At 35.7% G+C, this 14,958-nt stretch overlaps 1 protein-coding gene across 1 annotated transcript; it reads right to left on the minus strand.

Moving 5' to 3' along the window:
- Positions 1 to 2,038: 2,038 nt before the first annotated feature.
- On the minus strand, positions 2,039 to 10,949 carry LOC117564271 (uncharacterized). Its single transcript, XM_052002153.1, has 3 exons — positions 10,852 to 10,949; positions 4,202 to 5,803; positions 2,039 to 4,133 (listed from the first exon to the last, which is right to left on the minus strand). Exon 2 carries the CDS (start codon positions 5,740 to 5,742, stop codon positions 4,327 to 4,329), a length of 1,416 nt encoding a protein of 471 aa, XP_051858113.1. The 5' UTR covers positions 5,743 to 5,803; positions 10,852 to 10,949; the 3' UTR covers positions 2,039 to 4,133; positions 4,202 to 4,326.
- Positions 10,950 to 14,958: the final 4,009 nt, after the last annotated feature.

Below are 14,958 nucleotides of genomic sequence, written 5' to 3' on the forward strand. Positions count from 1 at the left end.
TCCCCAGTGCTGTGCCAAATAAAAAGGAACCCTGGAAATATAAAAGACTTCTACAAAGGGGCGATATAGGGAAAGAACTTTCGAAATAAAGTAAACAATAAAATGCGCCAATTGTAATTATGTGTCAGTACAATAAACGTAATTAGCTACAGTTCTGCCTGCATTGAAAGAACATGCCTCTGGTACCAATAAAAACGTACGAATTATGTGAGGAGTTTGCCAAGACAATTAGTTGCTCATTTAATTACAAGAGCCAAAAAATGATTTCAATTTGCCTAAAAGGTAAGAGCATCCTTCCCTTTCTCTTTGAGTTGCTGTTAGCAATAGTTCACTGTAGTCTAGGCACATAAAATTGGCTGATTGAATAATAACCTATCAAGCGGGTCTAACGGCTATAAATGGCGCATAATATTACAAAAAATTATTCGCAATTTAAAAATGCACTTGAAAATGTCGACGTTCGTCCAGGGGTGGGACTGCTTTGGGTTGACGGTGGTGCGGCATGCACATGCACACACGTGCCCCGTTTTAGGGGTTTTATCTGCACGCGATTCTCACCGTCGTCTGCCGCCTGTCGCCCCAAAAGTAGCTAAAAACGTGACGCGCATTGCAAATTGGGGTTGACGCCGCCGCTATCGTCGTCGACGTCAACGTCGTTGTTGCTGACGTTCCCATGTCTATTTGGGAGCTGAACCCCCTCAGTGATCAGTCCCTGTCGCCAGCGTGCACCTGAGCTCCCACTGGACCACTCGAGGAGTCGTTTGCCAACGCGCCGACATGAAACGCTTGCACTTTTCTTTATGTCCTCCGGCGGGTCGCGTGAAATTGAAAAACTGCTTGGGCCACGAAAAGGATGCGGACAGCGAGAATGTTTGTGTGGCAGCCACGCGTTAAGTGGCTAAGACTGTTCTGTGCTAGGAATCGGTATTCGTTGCCTTCTGCCTGTTGCCATAGACAACATTAGCATCAGCTTACAAAATGCATTTCACACGTCATTAGCTATTTGAAAATTTGATGGTTACATGTTCAAAGCAATCTGAAAGCTGAACAAACCTTAATCTGGAAGTAAGTTAGAATACAACTCACCAGATACATATGTATATGTACATAAATATAAATAAATGCAACGTTAAGACCAATTCATCAGTAACAATGGAAACAAAAGTTTTTGAATTACAAAGGTTTAAAGTTAAACGTTCAAGATTTTAGCAATGACAACAATATGCCAATACCATTTAAAAATATTATTTTTTCGGCACTTATTGACACAATCGCTTTGCACTGCTTCCTAGCAGCATACACAGTTCACACAACCTGCTTGCTGTAAAAGCTGCGTTAATCGACGAAAAATAGTAGAGCTTCGAACCCTCGAGCTTTAGACTAATTTCGAATTTCGAACCCCACTGCATATGGTGGTGGCTTGCCGGGCTAGTTTGAGAGCGAGCAATCGAGTGGTTGTTAGTTCATTGAAATATAAGAACGTAGACACATATTGCTGACATCGTGGCAGTTTATCTCGTCGTGGAAGTGTGAAGCGTATCTATGGTGTTATATATGTCCTGAAAGTTTTATTGGATATTGTTATCCGTATGCGGTCACATACATACACCGAACATGCCCAAAAGGAAGACAGCCACTGCCATGGATATTCTTGTGTCGGCAACTTAGTAAACTATCTGGTTTCGGTGACTAAGAAAATTTGTATTTTGTGCAAAATCAAAGCTGATGTGGCTATTAGTCAAACGGTCCTTTTCAGTAGCACCGAAAAATTCACTAACAATGAAGAAAATCAATATTTTTCAATTGCAAATAAAAAGGTAAAACATAAGTAGTGCCTACTCATCATTATCATTATCACTTATTTTAATAAACAATATAAAATAAGTCTATCAATTTCACCCTGAAGCTTCCAGTTTCTCTGTTTAATTCTAAGATTCTAAGATACAAATAAATAAAATAAATTCTTACTTAATTGCTAATGACAAAAAAAAAGACAATGCTAAGACTTCAGTCAACTCTATTTACAAGTTAGGTCTATATTTATTAGTTAATTGTAGTGCTATATATAATATATTTAATATAAGCTATAAGGCTATAAGTACGTTCCACGTTATTTGATGGGACAATCTGGCCCACGAGCTGGATTGCAACATTGCTACTGAAAGGTTGCTAGCAACTCTCATCACCACTAAAGTCAATTATATTATAATATTGTTTCAATAACGAAAAAATCTTAAAATTGAATGAAGAAGGCAAAATCTTAAATCAAAATAATAATTGTAGATTGGATATACTTTACAAAGGATTTATTATGACTTCAATGAGAAAAATAAATGGAATGGAAAAATCTTAAAATTGATCCAAGAAGGCAAAATCTTGCTTATGCTTAAGATTAAAAGAATAAAACCAAATATATTACAAATATACGTATTATAAATGGTATAAAACTAAAAAGAAATATTTTTATGAATCTATTTATTTTTAAGTAAATTTAAAAGGGATGCCAAATTATCTCAAAAATGGTTGCACTTTCTGCCCTGCTGAATAATATCTTGCAACAATAATAATAATGTTATTTTCGATTTTTCTAACAATATGATTTTACATAATGTTATGGAATTCATTAAAGTAAGTAAGTAGGTAAGGGCATATGAAAAATGTTGAACATTAGCTTACGTTTATTTTTTATATGTCCAAATGTTACAAAAAAGAATTCACAAAACGAAATCCTTTGTAATTCGCGAGAATCAAGTAGTATCAAAAGTAACGAATATCATAAAAAGTTACTCGAACTCAAAGTTACGCGAACATTAAAAAATTTTAATTTTTAATAATAAAGCTCAACAAAACGCAAACAATAAGCTTGCAGACGCGCCCGAAGCTGCGGTCGCGGAAATCGGAGACGATGTCGACCCGGACGCTGAAGTCTTAGATAAAATAAGAATGCAGAGAATAAGTTAAATGATTCAAGAAATAGATAGATACTTATTAATACAGAAATGCAAAGGTAGATTAATAAACTTTCAGATGAAGTAAAGAAAATAATCCAATCTATTTGAAATACTAATTACGGATGCTCATTACAGAAATTCAAAATTGAATACTTACAATAACGCTTGCAAATAATCTCCCCAGAACTCCCCATAGTCAATTTAATGGAAGTATTCAAAATCAAAATATTACAATCTGATAATGAAATTTACATGTTAATTGAGTACCCTAGAGTTAAGCAAATATGTAAGAAAACAATAATTTTCCCGGTATTCGATAACCAAACTGTCCTACAAGTCCAAGACAACATAGTGGTGGAGTACGACGATGGAATATTTGCTGTCAGCAAATGCAAACCTACAAACTTCGCCACCTTTTGCAAGAAGTTAATACGAGACAGCAGAGCCCGTAATAAACAATACGAGGTATTTGAACCACAACTCTTTGGTGGAGAAAATTTCAGTCATCGCTGCTTCGCCACTCCTCTACTTGCCTATCCTCAATGCATCGGATGATCCAGCAAAACATAAATTTCATCCATCAACTCTCAGTAGAAGTCAATTTAGGATGATAGCTGATTGATGATTGTTTTTTTCGGAACAATCGCCATGCATCAACACCAATCAAGTTAAAAGTGGCCATCACCCAACTTGACGTTACCGGGGCCGGCCACGATCTTAAGAGGGAAATAGTTAAAAGCCGTCACTCCCAGTCATTCGTCGAATTGCCCTCGCACGCTCAGGCGAGCAACTTGCGAAGCGACCCACGTGCTGAGGGTTTCATATGTCATAATAATAATATAATATTTCCTCCAGAGATAAGGTACACAAGACATCTTCATCATAGGAACCTTCATTTGTAATCTTGAAATCTTACACATTCCAATGTAAGTGGGTACCTCCCTTTTTTATACTACGATTAACTTATTGTCTAGGGTACAATCAATTACGGAGACCCCTTTTATTGATGTCTGGCATTCCCACAACGCTATGGTGGGTGGTGGCGTCCATGCCGACGACTAGCTGTTTCTTGGAGAATCAGACCTCTCCCATTAATACCAAAGGACCAGATTTGTTGTAACAGAATCTTAGCGGAATACATCCCTCTCAGCTCTCCAGGAAACAACAGTTAAATCGTCAGTGCTAAAATTAGACAGTAGATGAGCGTGTAACTCATTTCTTATAAGGATGGCAGTTCTCGTTACACTTACCGTTGACGGGATGAAGAGTTAGGCTATTCTAGGCCGGGGACCTAGTAGTCCGACGCAATTTACGGTTCCTGGATCAAAGCTGCGTAAGCGGCTCAAGGGCGAGGAAGTACTCCGCCAAAGCCATTTCAGACTTGTAGTGGTTGAGTTGCAGCACACTCATTAGAGGTTTGCACACTCGCAGTGTGGTCCGCCTGCACAAACAGTTCCTCCCCCTCCTCCACCATCTTGTCAGTTAAGTTGAGATGCAGGGTGGCGTCGGTCATACTCTCTATACCGAGATCTGCCTCAACTTCCCCTGACCTCAACGTGTGTGTGTCCTTGTCAGTAGGATGACGTTTTTTAAGACGTAGGTACACGCTCCCTACGCCCCACGCCATTTTTCCGTTCCGCTTATAAAGCATGTCCTCGGCCTCCTTGTTGATCTGAAGGATCATGTGCTGCCCGCCATTATTTGGTAAAGGTTCATCGATCTTCAACACTGACCAATCAGTCGTCGGAATGGCCGGGTTCTGCTTCTTAAGCAACTGAAGTGCTCGCTCCCCTTGAACTACGACAGGAAAGAGGACTTTAGCTTTCGGCATGGATGGAATGCTATTTATATCTACAACGTCCAGGTTAGCTCCTTCCCATAAGCCGTCCAGCTTGGGGACGGTTTTCTTCAGCCAGAGCAACGTTGGGACATCCTTGCATGTTAGGATTTTGACCCCGTTGAGCCAACCCGCGCCTTTAAATGTAGGCATTGGGCTGTCTGGGGCGTTCTCCATCCTGACGAAAAGTGCGTCCACCAGCTTGGCATGGGTCAACTGCCACCGATCTGCGGACATTTTCCCGTTAGAGTCTCCTCTGTCGATGAGAGCAACGGCCAGATGCCGCCTGGCAGTTTCTGAAACTGTTGCTCTCGGGTTCTGTCTCGGAATATTTTCCGTATTTTGTTCTGGCTTGGGTGGCCCAGGCGGTCGCTGCTTTTTTCTTACTGGAGCCCCTTGCTTGGGACTCTCAGCAGACCGTTGACGCTTGCTTGTCATGGACTCCACCTTTGGATTGGCAGCCACGATGAAACCGCTCTGCACTTGCGTGATTTTTAAAAAGTTGGTGCGGTTATCACGCAAATAAGCGTCGGCCCAGGCAAGCTTCTCCTTGTCTTGAACAGACAGGTTTGCTCTGCCGCAGAACCGCGCCTGAATGCGGACTGCCGCCTTGTATTTGGCTTTTTCCTTTAGGCCCAACGTGCCCCGCTTCGCAACCTTAGAGGTGCTGGCGATAGGTCGTGGACTCCGAAGAAGACGCTCCTCTACAGCAGATGAAATCGACGCCACGCTCTCTTGGTCCGAATCAACAAGGACATCGGTACCCGCGCGCATGAATCTCAGATCGTTGTTTGTGGGAGTATTGTTGCAACTGAGGTAGCCTACACCCAAAACCTCAGTGGTGTGACCGCTGACGACACTTTCCCTCCCGTGACCGCCGATGGTAGCAGTTACGCCTTCCGCCGACGTTTGGGCTGACATCCCAGCCTGAGTTGAAGTATTAATATGTTCCATTCTCGGACATATGGCGTCAGACACCTCGCTGCCTCCCACGTGGCAGGCCGATCTTGATTTTCTAAAAATTAATTTAATTAAATTAATTAATACATCAGATAAATTGCAAAGTTGTGCAGAATCTTTTCTGCTCGACTAAATGAACAATATTTCAATTAGTAAATATTCAAAAGATTTGCCAATCACATATATGTAGCTCTATATGGGTCTAGTAGAAGTTAAGTTAACGAATTCCACTGCTAACGTTATTAATAAAGCAGAATCGAAAAATATATATATGGAATTAACAAATATTTGGCTGATAATCATTATATAATTCCACATTATTTTCATATATAGATTTGCATTTCGCAATAATATGTTATGGAATAATAGGCATTGATTTCATAAAGAAATTCTATTGTCAATTAGACTTCAAACCTAATGAAGAGTGGCTTGTCATAAGACCAAATGATAATTAATTTCCCAATTTATGTTCCAATAACATACAATTCTGGTAATAGCTCCATAATTCTACCTGCAAGATCTCAAGTGGTCCGAAAGATTAGTATTTGGTAAAACAAGTGATTTGCCAAAATATTTTAATAGCATAGATAACATAGTGTCTATACGCAATATATATGATTGTACTAAGCGAAGTAAATATAGACTAGAGGTAGCATACAAAAGAGCTAGAAATTCGATAGAAGAAAACAAGAACACAAATAAAAAAGTATATAATCAGAAAGTATGTAATATGTATAGATCAGTAGGTGATTAGTTAGATTATAAATATGCTGGTATGTATAAAGTAACGGAAATAGGAGAAAGAAATAACATTATAAGAATAGATAATAATAACAGGAAGCAAACAGTTCATAAGGATAGATTAAAAATTTGTATTTCATAATTGTATTTAGTATAGCCATGTAAAGGTAAAAATATTTATTTGTAATTTCATTTTCTTTTGCTATTAAGTATGATATATACATATATGTTATATATGTAGCGAAATATCCACTACCACACTAATTTCTCGAACGTGACACATACACAAAGCATTACACATATGGTGAGCTTTAAGTCGCACTAAGAAGTTTTTTGCTCAAGCTCAACGTCTTGTAAACTTAGTTTAGACCGCATTATTGAAACACAAAATAAAGTTCGTCTATATGTAATTCAAAATAAAATCTCTTGTTTTATTTTTTTACCCTTCGTGTAACGCGAAAACATAATTGGCGCAGCCGGTAGGATATGTTCAAAAAGTACTAAATCAACAAACTGTCCGTTTAAGGATTCTAAAATTGTCCAAGGGTTAACGCGTACAACGTTCTGACTTTAAAATACATATCCGCGTAAAAAAATCTACGTGCGTAAGTGCAACAAAAAACGGAAAATAGGAACATTGTGTGAAAACCTCAAAAACCCGCACTAAAACCCACGTGTATAAACAAATAACAATAAATCATAACTTTCAGAAGTGCACTTGAGCCAGTTCCTGAATCAACTAAAACATGTGCCAGCACTCGATAATGGAGCTGAGAACCTATCAGCATTTATCAAAAGGATAGATTTCATTCTTTCATTGTACCCAACAAGATGCGTTGGACAGAATAGAGTAATATTCGCAGCTATTGAGAGACAGCTTGATGGAGAGGGTCTAAGGACAGCCCAAGTCACACAATAAAACAACTGGATAGCAATAAGAATATCACTAATTGAGGAATTAAAAACCCAAACCGCATATGAAGAACTGCTGAGACGATTATACAATACCAACTGGAATGGAAATCTACGCAAGTCCTATATTATTACTAACAAATTAGCATTAGAAAACGACTCTAATAACACAATATTGTATTCAGTTGCTTTAAAAATAACAATTAAAAATGTTATATCGAATAAATTACCTGATAGGATATTCATGACCCTGGCAAGGCAAGACATAGCTACAATCAGTAAACTAGAAGCAATTGCGCAACAAGAGGGAATTTATGAATCTTATGAAAATTAAAACACCTCTATAAGTGAAAATAATAATCGAAGAAACCATAACAGATTATACGCAAACTATACACCCAACAATTTTATTTCCAATTATCAATCCAATTGTAAGCCTCAAAGTAATTATTCAAATCAAAATTCAAGTAATCAAAATCTTCATCCAGAATTCAAACAAAAGCTAAGAGAAGCTCAAAGTCAGAATCCTAACAATTATACAAGAGACACTTCAAATAGTCGTGGGCCTAACCTACCTATAAAAAGTCAAAGAAAAAGCCAAAGTGGTCAATTTAAAATGGAGACTGGTGAAAATTTTCATTGAAATGCCTCGGACCCAAATGCAGAATAAATACCCCTTAAATAAAAATTACAATGAATTCGGAAAACTTAAAGTGTATCATTGATACAGGCTCTTCTATAAACCTCATTAAAGAAAATATTTTCGGTTTTAAAGTTAATAAACATCCAATTAAAGTCCAAACCATAAACGGTATCACTGAACTATCGGATATTTTGTCCGGTCCTAGTAAACTTTGTCACACAGATCAAAATTTTTATATTCAAAATTTCTCTGAAAAATATGATTTATTATAAGGACGTGAATATTTGAAAGTAACTCCCAAATCGACTGTAAAAGTACTTTCAAGCATTCAATTCAGACAAAACATGAGGATCCAATTTATAAGGGACCTTACAAATATCCACAAATATATCATAGACCAGGGTAAAATTAAAAAGTCTAAATCCCCCTATTTTTCTCCAATCTGGATCGTTAAAAAAAAATTAGACGCTTCAGGCAAACAAAAATTCCGGCTAGTCATTGACTACTGGAATTTCAACGAAATAACCGTTGACGATAAATTTCCCATACCTAATATGGATGAGATTCTATTCCTTTCTCACTAACAACTGATGCTATCAATTGTTTTTGTGTTGTCACAAGAACATAAACCAATCTGCTATGCAAGCCGGACCCTAAATGAACATGAGTTAAATTATTTAGCAATAGAAAAAGAAAGAAAGAAGAAAGAATTGTATGGGCAACAAAAATACATTGAAAAAGACAAAATAATTAAAATATTTAATGAAGAATTGTCCCAAGTGAAGTTGAATTAATTCATTTTAATTCTAATGTACATTTCACAACACCTATGTTCACCGAATATAACTTTACCAAAATAGAGCCAATATCACACATGAATGACATAATTTTATATAACAATAAGGAAAATATTATTTACAAATATTCAATAATTATAATTGAATTAATCTTAACTCTTATTGTTATATACTATTTAGCAATTAAGAAAATCAAAATACTTTTCAACAACAAAAATATCTACCATAAGAAAAAACGAAACGGACACAAGTATTAATGCTGACATTGCAAATACAGAAAACCCAGTCCCACTTATGTACCCAGAATTAAACACTTGAGGACAAGCTAATTTCTATAGATTGGGCGAGTGACATATCGACTACCACACTCATTTCTCGAACGTGACAACTTCTTGTAATTATTTCGCCAACTCCTAAAAGTTTCTCATAAAGATCATATTCTAACATTAACTCGTCGCGACGGCGACCAATCGTCACAAACAAAAATATCCTATTGCATTTATAATCTTATTAACACGCAATAAAAAGTTTCTTGCTTAAGCTCAACGTATTATAAACTTAGTTTTATAAAAACACTTTTCTCAAAAATAAAGTTCGTCTATAAATAATTTAAAACAAAATGGCTTGTTTTATTTTTTTACCCTTCGTGTAACGCGAAAACATATAAACATTATATATATATAAAAAAAATAAAATTTAATTTTAAGTACACTAATAAAATAATTTTATATTGTTTCGTTATTTTTCAGAAGGAGGGAGATGTAATATGCATATCAATATATTGAATTCCTACTGTACCAAGACTACTTCAATGCTACACACTGTAATACTTGTTGCAGTGTTTACATAATCAAAGTCCCGGTCATAAACCCAAGTGTTCGAAATATGAACCGATCGGTATGCCTTGATCCGCTCACAGAAAGTCCGCTCAGCATTCTGTCACACGAGCCGAAGATGAATATGTGCATATACCTCGCGCTCCAGCTTAAGAGCACATAACTATGTACATAAGATATACATACATACTTAGCCGTCTCTCTGCTGTCGACTCTGGGCAGCGCAGCTATGAGACGTTGCCTTATTTAGATCGTCAGAAATAATGTAAAATTAGAACTGAATCGACGTTCGCTACAATATTTACTTTAACATATTGTAACGCGCATAAGAGAAATTCTGCTGATGACAACGGAAACCGCTGTTCTACCGTCAGCTTTGCAGATCTTCTGCTATTCTACAGCTAACTTTGCTATTCGGTTTCATCCAAATTAAACATTAAACATTAGGGGCGCTAACCTAATAATACGCCTACTCGGTTTCAACCAAATTAAACGCTACCCATTAGTAAGACGGGCACTATCTGCAAGAAACTATATTTTCATAAAAGTTAAAAATAATTCGGATTTGTTGAAGGAAAAAATTGTAATAATAAGAAGATTTAAAGAATATAAAAAAATAGACAAATCTTCTGACAAATACTTACATAACATATATTTTTAAATGTTAATTTATCTGGAGATGTCGTATCAGATATATGATCTCTAATTGTTAAAAAATGCATACAGTTATGGTTGTGTTGTACTATATGATGCTGATGCATGAATTGGATACCTAGACAAGTTAGAAGTAAACAAAATAATAATATATTTATATATAGATGTATGTATATGATTTACTTATGTAATATCTACCGACTAGTACAAGATTCTCTGTCAGCGAATACCAACCACACATCATAGTCGGGACGTCAGCGATTTCACGGTCATAACTAAAATTGTACTTAGATATAAATTTAAGAAACACATTTTTGTAAATAATTCTAGTCAAGAACTAACGAAAGAACAAAACATAGGTTTATACCACAATTGCTTATTCATAAAAGTTTTAAGAAACAGTTTCCATTTTGGCGGCGTGAGCACTTTTCTAATTTCTTTAAACAACTTAAACTTAAACTTAGCAAACATGAAACTCAATGTCATCATAACTGCATATCACACCTTCGTTTTGCCTTACCTTCTAAGCCTTGATTTTTGAGAAATAAGCTTTATTGTAAAACAAATGGCTTGGCAGCAAATAGCAGCAGAGTTCTTATTTGGAAAACTTATCTGAGGGACGCGCTAAAGCTCCCACAAATAAAATAATTTTTTTAAATTATTTTTTTTTGTTTTTTATAAGTTACACACAAACATTAACGCACATGCTTTCTGACGGCGTCGACTGCGGAACCGATGACGACGATGGCTCTTGACGGTCAGCCTCAAATTTCTGATGCTTTGTTCTGTCGCGACACTTTTGTGCTCATAACCGGCACTCTCGTTGGCTTGGTCTCGCTCGTGTTTGCTTTAAAGTTGCTTTGCGCATTTACGACTTCCTTCTCCATTCATGTTTCAGCACTTAGTGTCAAGCCCTTCGTTCCCAAAACACGCGCTAGCCGTTTTTCTCAAATTCACCTCGATCTCTTGATTTTCAACACAGAGCTTTCGTAGTTCTCTCTCGGAAGATATCAACACCGTCTGCCGTTTGCTATACCTTGTGCGCTTGTTCAAGAAAGAGTAGGGGTTGCTTTAAAATTTGAATAACAATATCAGAAGGCCATTAATATAATATTGTCGGCTTAAGTCGATGCTCATCAAGGCTCTAAACTTTATAAAAGTACTATTTGTTATTATAAAAGATGTTGATGTTGAAAGAACTACATAAAATTGTTTGTCCTGACTGGGGACGACAACTGATGATAAGCTATTAAGCTACAGCAGAACATAGGATATTATATTAGAAACCATTTTGTATTCGTTGTAGGGTACTACTTTTTTTGTTTTTGACGTTCAGGTTTTATGAATTTGTCAAAACAAAATCTCCACTTAATCTCAAAAACGGGTTAGTTTGATAGATTTACAAATCTCCCTAAGTATAAATGGTCGGATTTCTTGGCACCCCTTTTTATATTCCCTTAAATAATAGTACACCTGCATATAACTATATACTTAGACTGTAGTGCTTTTATTGCATCGATTTGTGAACAAAATAAATACGAATTTTAGATTATATTATTGTTTTTCTGTATTTATGCATATGTACATACAGCTCTCGTTTACGATGTTTAGGTCTCAGTACAGTACAGAGAAATATATGTAAATAGTGTTATATTCACGACACTAGCTCCACATAAACATTTCCATTATTCCTCTAACTCCCAATTGAGCTAAATAAGCATTCCTACAAATATCATGTTGCACAAACAGTCACGTCCGAAAGATCCCATAAACATTGCGTTTGAAATCTGAATCCTCAGCATATTTTTACTAATAGGTTTTTTTTTATTTATTTTTACATAAGTATGTTAATTTATGTTCATATGCTCTCAAATACAGTCAGACCAATACAAAAAAAACCCGCTACAAATGGGGTATTATAAATTTGGGGCAACGTAAAATGTATGTAAGAAGCTAAAGGACCGTTTAAAGGTATCGAAAGGCGTTAACGGCCGAGACAATATCGCCATGTTCGTCCGTTTGTCTGTTCGTCTGCCCGCATAAATACCCGGATCTGTTTTTTTTTTTAGTTTTTTGCTACGCCTAATTCTGCTCCGCAATTCAACAAAAAAAATCTTAACAAGCATAACACAGGTTTATATGAAAAAATACGGCTATTGTAGTCAGGTTGCATTTGTTGACAATTTGTTTTATTTAATACTCTATGCCATAGAGTCTATGGCATTTGATTTGCATTGAAAATAGGTAGAAAGTCGAACACACTCGACTGCTGAAAAAAATATATATATTTCTTAAATCAAAATAGCGATTAAAAGTGCAATGAATGTTTCGTTATTCAATTTTGTCATTCCCTTTCATTAAAATAATAAAAATACAAACGATGCTTGAAAATTCAATGAAAATGAAATATAAGGAAAAACAAATGTATGTTGCACCGTAATATTAAAGTAAGTATTTCATTGATCAATGGATTATAGCTATTGTAAATTGGTTTATGGATATGCATTTATTAGAATGCGTTATTGGTATACGCGAATAGGTAAGTACTCTCTTAGTGGTTAACGCTATGTTTATTTTAACCCATATATTTGTCGGTAAGCGAACCCATTAGTGATTTTATTCGTATGGCACTTATTAGTTTAGAATTGAAGATATGATGGTGAAATAGTACGCTTATTTGCTTTCAATTTAACTAGATTTGATAGTAAGTAATCAGTATAGGCTGCTTGAGTTTGATATTCTTTTGTGTAACTGCATTATTGGAAGTTTTAAATATTTTTAGGTCTGCAGCAAACACATTGTGTGACTTTTGTTTCCGGTCTCTCAAAATTAATTTATATTTTACACTCATCAGATTCATTACCATTAGTACGTTTAACGCTATAGATATAGTTGAATTTCATTATCATCAGAGCTTTTACCACTGCGATACTTTAATTTTCACTTACTAGCAACGTTTCCGTTGACAAGACTGGAAAAAATATTGTGTTATATTCTTGTTTTGTTTTCTTCATGGCTTTCATTGAAACCTTGTAAGTAAGCAAGTGTTTTACTTTTGTTATTTTTAGTAAAGTGCACTAACCAAAAATTCTTATACCCGCTACTCATAGGGTAGAAGGGTATTATAACTTTGTGCCGGCCTGAAATGTATTTAACAGGCAGTAGAAGAGTTTCTGACTCTCTAGAGTATATATATTCTTGATCAGGGTCAAAAGCCGAGGCGATATAACCATGTCCGTATAACCATATGAATACCTATATCTCAGAGATAACATATATGTATAATTTTTCTTCGACATCTCTAGTTATGCTTGCACGCAGATCATGTATGTTTAAAATTTTACCACTCCCACTTCTGTCCCCGAAATTCGATAAAAATTTAATAACAAGCGTAATTATGAAGCTAAAGTCGCGATACAATAATAACTATATTCTTTATGATGACTGAAAATTTGATTACGATAGTTGTCGAAGTGTATGAGCATAAACGCCTACTTACTGAGAGTGTGAATGTAGTACTGTTTTAATATATCTATAATCGCCTATGGTATATTTTAGGTATTTTTGTGGTCTATTCATTTTACATATTTAAAAATAAAAAATAAATACCGCACTATTTTCATTTCATTCAAAATGTGTGGCGGGATCCCACAATCGAACATCAATGAAAATAAAAAGCAAATTGATGTTATTTATCATTCTCTCTCGCTGGATAAACTTAATCTTTTAGGTTTTCCTCATAACCTAATTTAGTGGATCTCCTCATATGTTTCGAATAGAATTCAACATGTTTATTACAATGGCTTTGTATTTAAAACTTACCAAGTTACTTCCAGTGTTCCTAGGTTAGTCACTTGGGTTCTCTATTGCTCACTTTGTTTATAAAAGATCTTCCTTTTGTTACGTGTACTTATGTATCCTGACATTCAATAATAGTCTTGCGGGCTCACAATTGCAAAGTAACCTTAATAATTATGAATCTTGTTGCATAGTAAATCAGCTAATAATGAATTGCAATAAATGTAAGGTTTTAACATTCTTTAGAGATTCTCTCCAGGTTAATAATTATATTTTATATGATATATCTCTGGAATGAATAGAGTCCGTGACAGACTTTGGTGTTCTGCTTGATGTAAATCTAAACTCGATAAACATATTATATCCGATGTAAATAAAGCCGAGGGTGCGCTTGGATTCATAAAACGCTGGTCGAAAGAATTAAACGGTTCCTACATCACTAAAACTTTGTATATCTCACTGGTTCGTCTTATACTTGAGTATGGATCTTTTGCCTGGAATCACCAGAATAGAGTCTATCATGATAAGATTGAGCCAATGCCGAAACAATTTTATTACTTAACTTTCCTTATCTAACGAGTATTTGCCGTAAACGGTCCATGACCATGCAGGGTGTTGGTTTTATTCAGGGACTAATTAATGGAGAAATTAATTATTCGGAAGATTCTTCTTAAGCCAAATTAGTCTTCACTTGGAATTTTCTTCCTCTTTTCATTCCATGGAAAACTACTTACTGCGCTTGCCATAATCCCTTCGGTATTCCGCGTGGGAATTATAGTAATCTCCATAACGTAATTTGCTAGAGTAAATCAATTCGTCACTACAATAT

Source organism: Drosophila albomicans, chromosome 2L (genome assembly GCF_009650485.2).
Source record: "Drosophila albomicans strain 15112-1751.03 chromosome 2L, ASM965048v2, whole genome shotgun sequence".
NCBI classification, from domain to species: domain Eukaryota; kingdom Metazoa; phylum Arthropoda; class Insecta; order Diptera; family Drosophilidae; genus Drosophila; species Drosophila albomicans.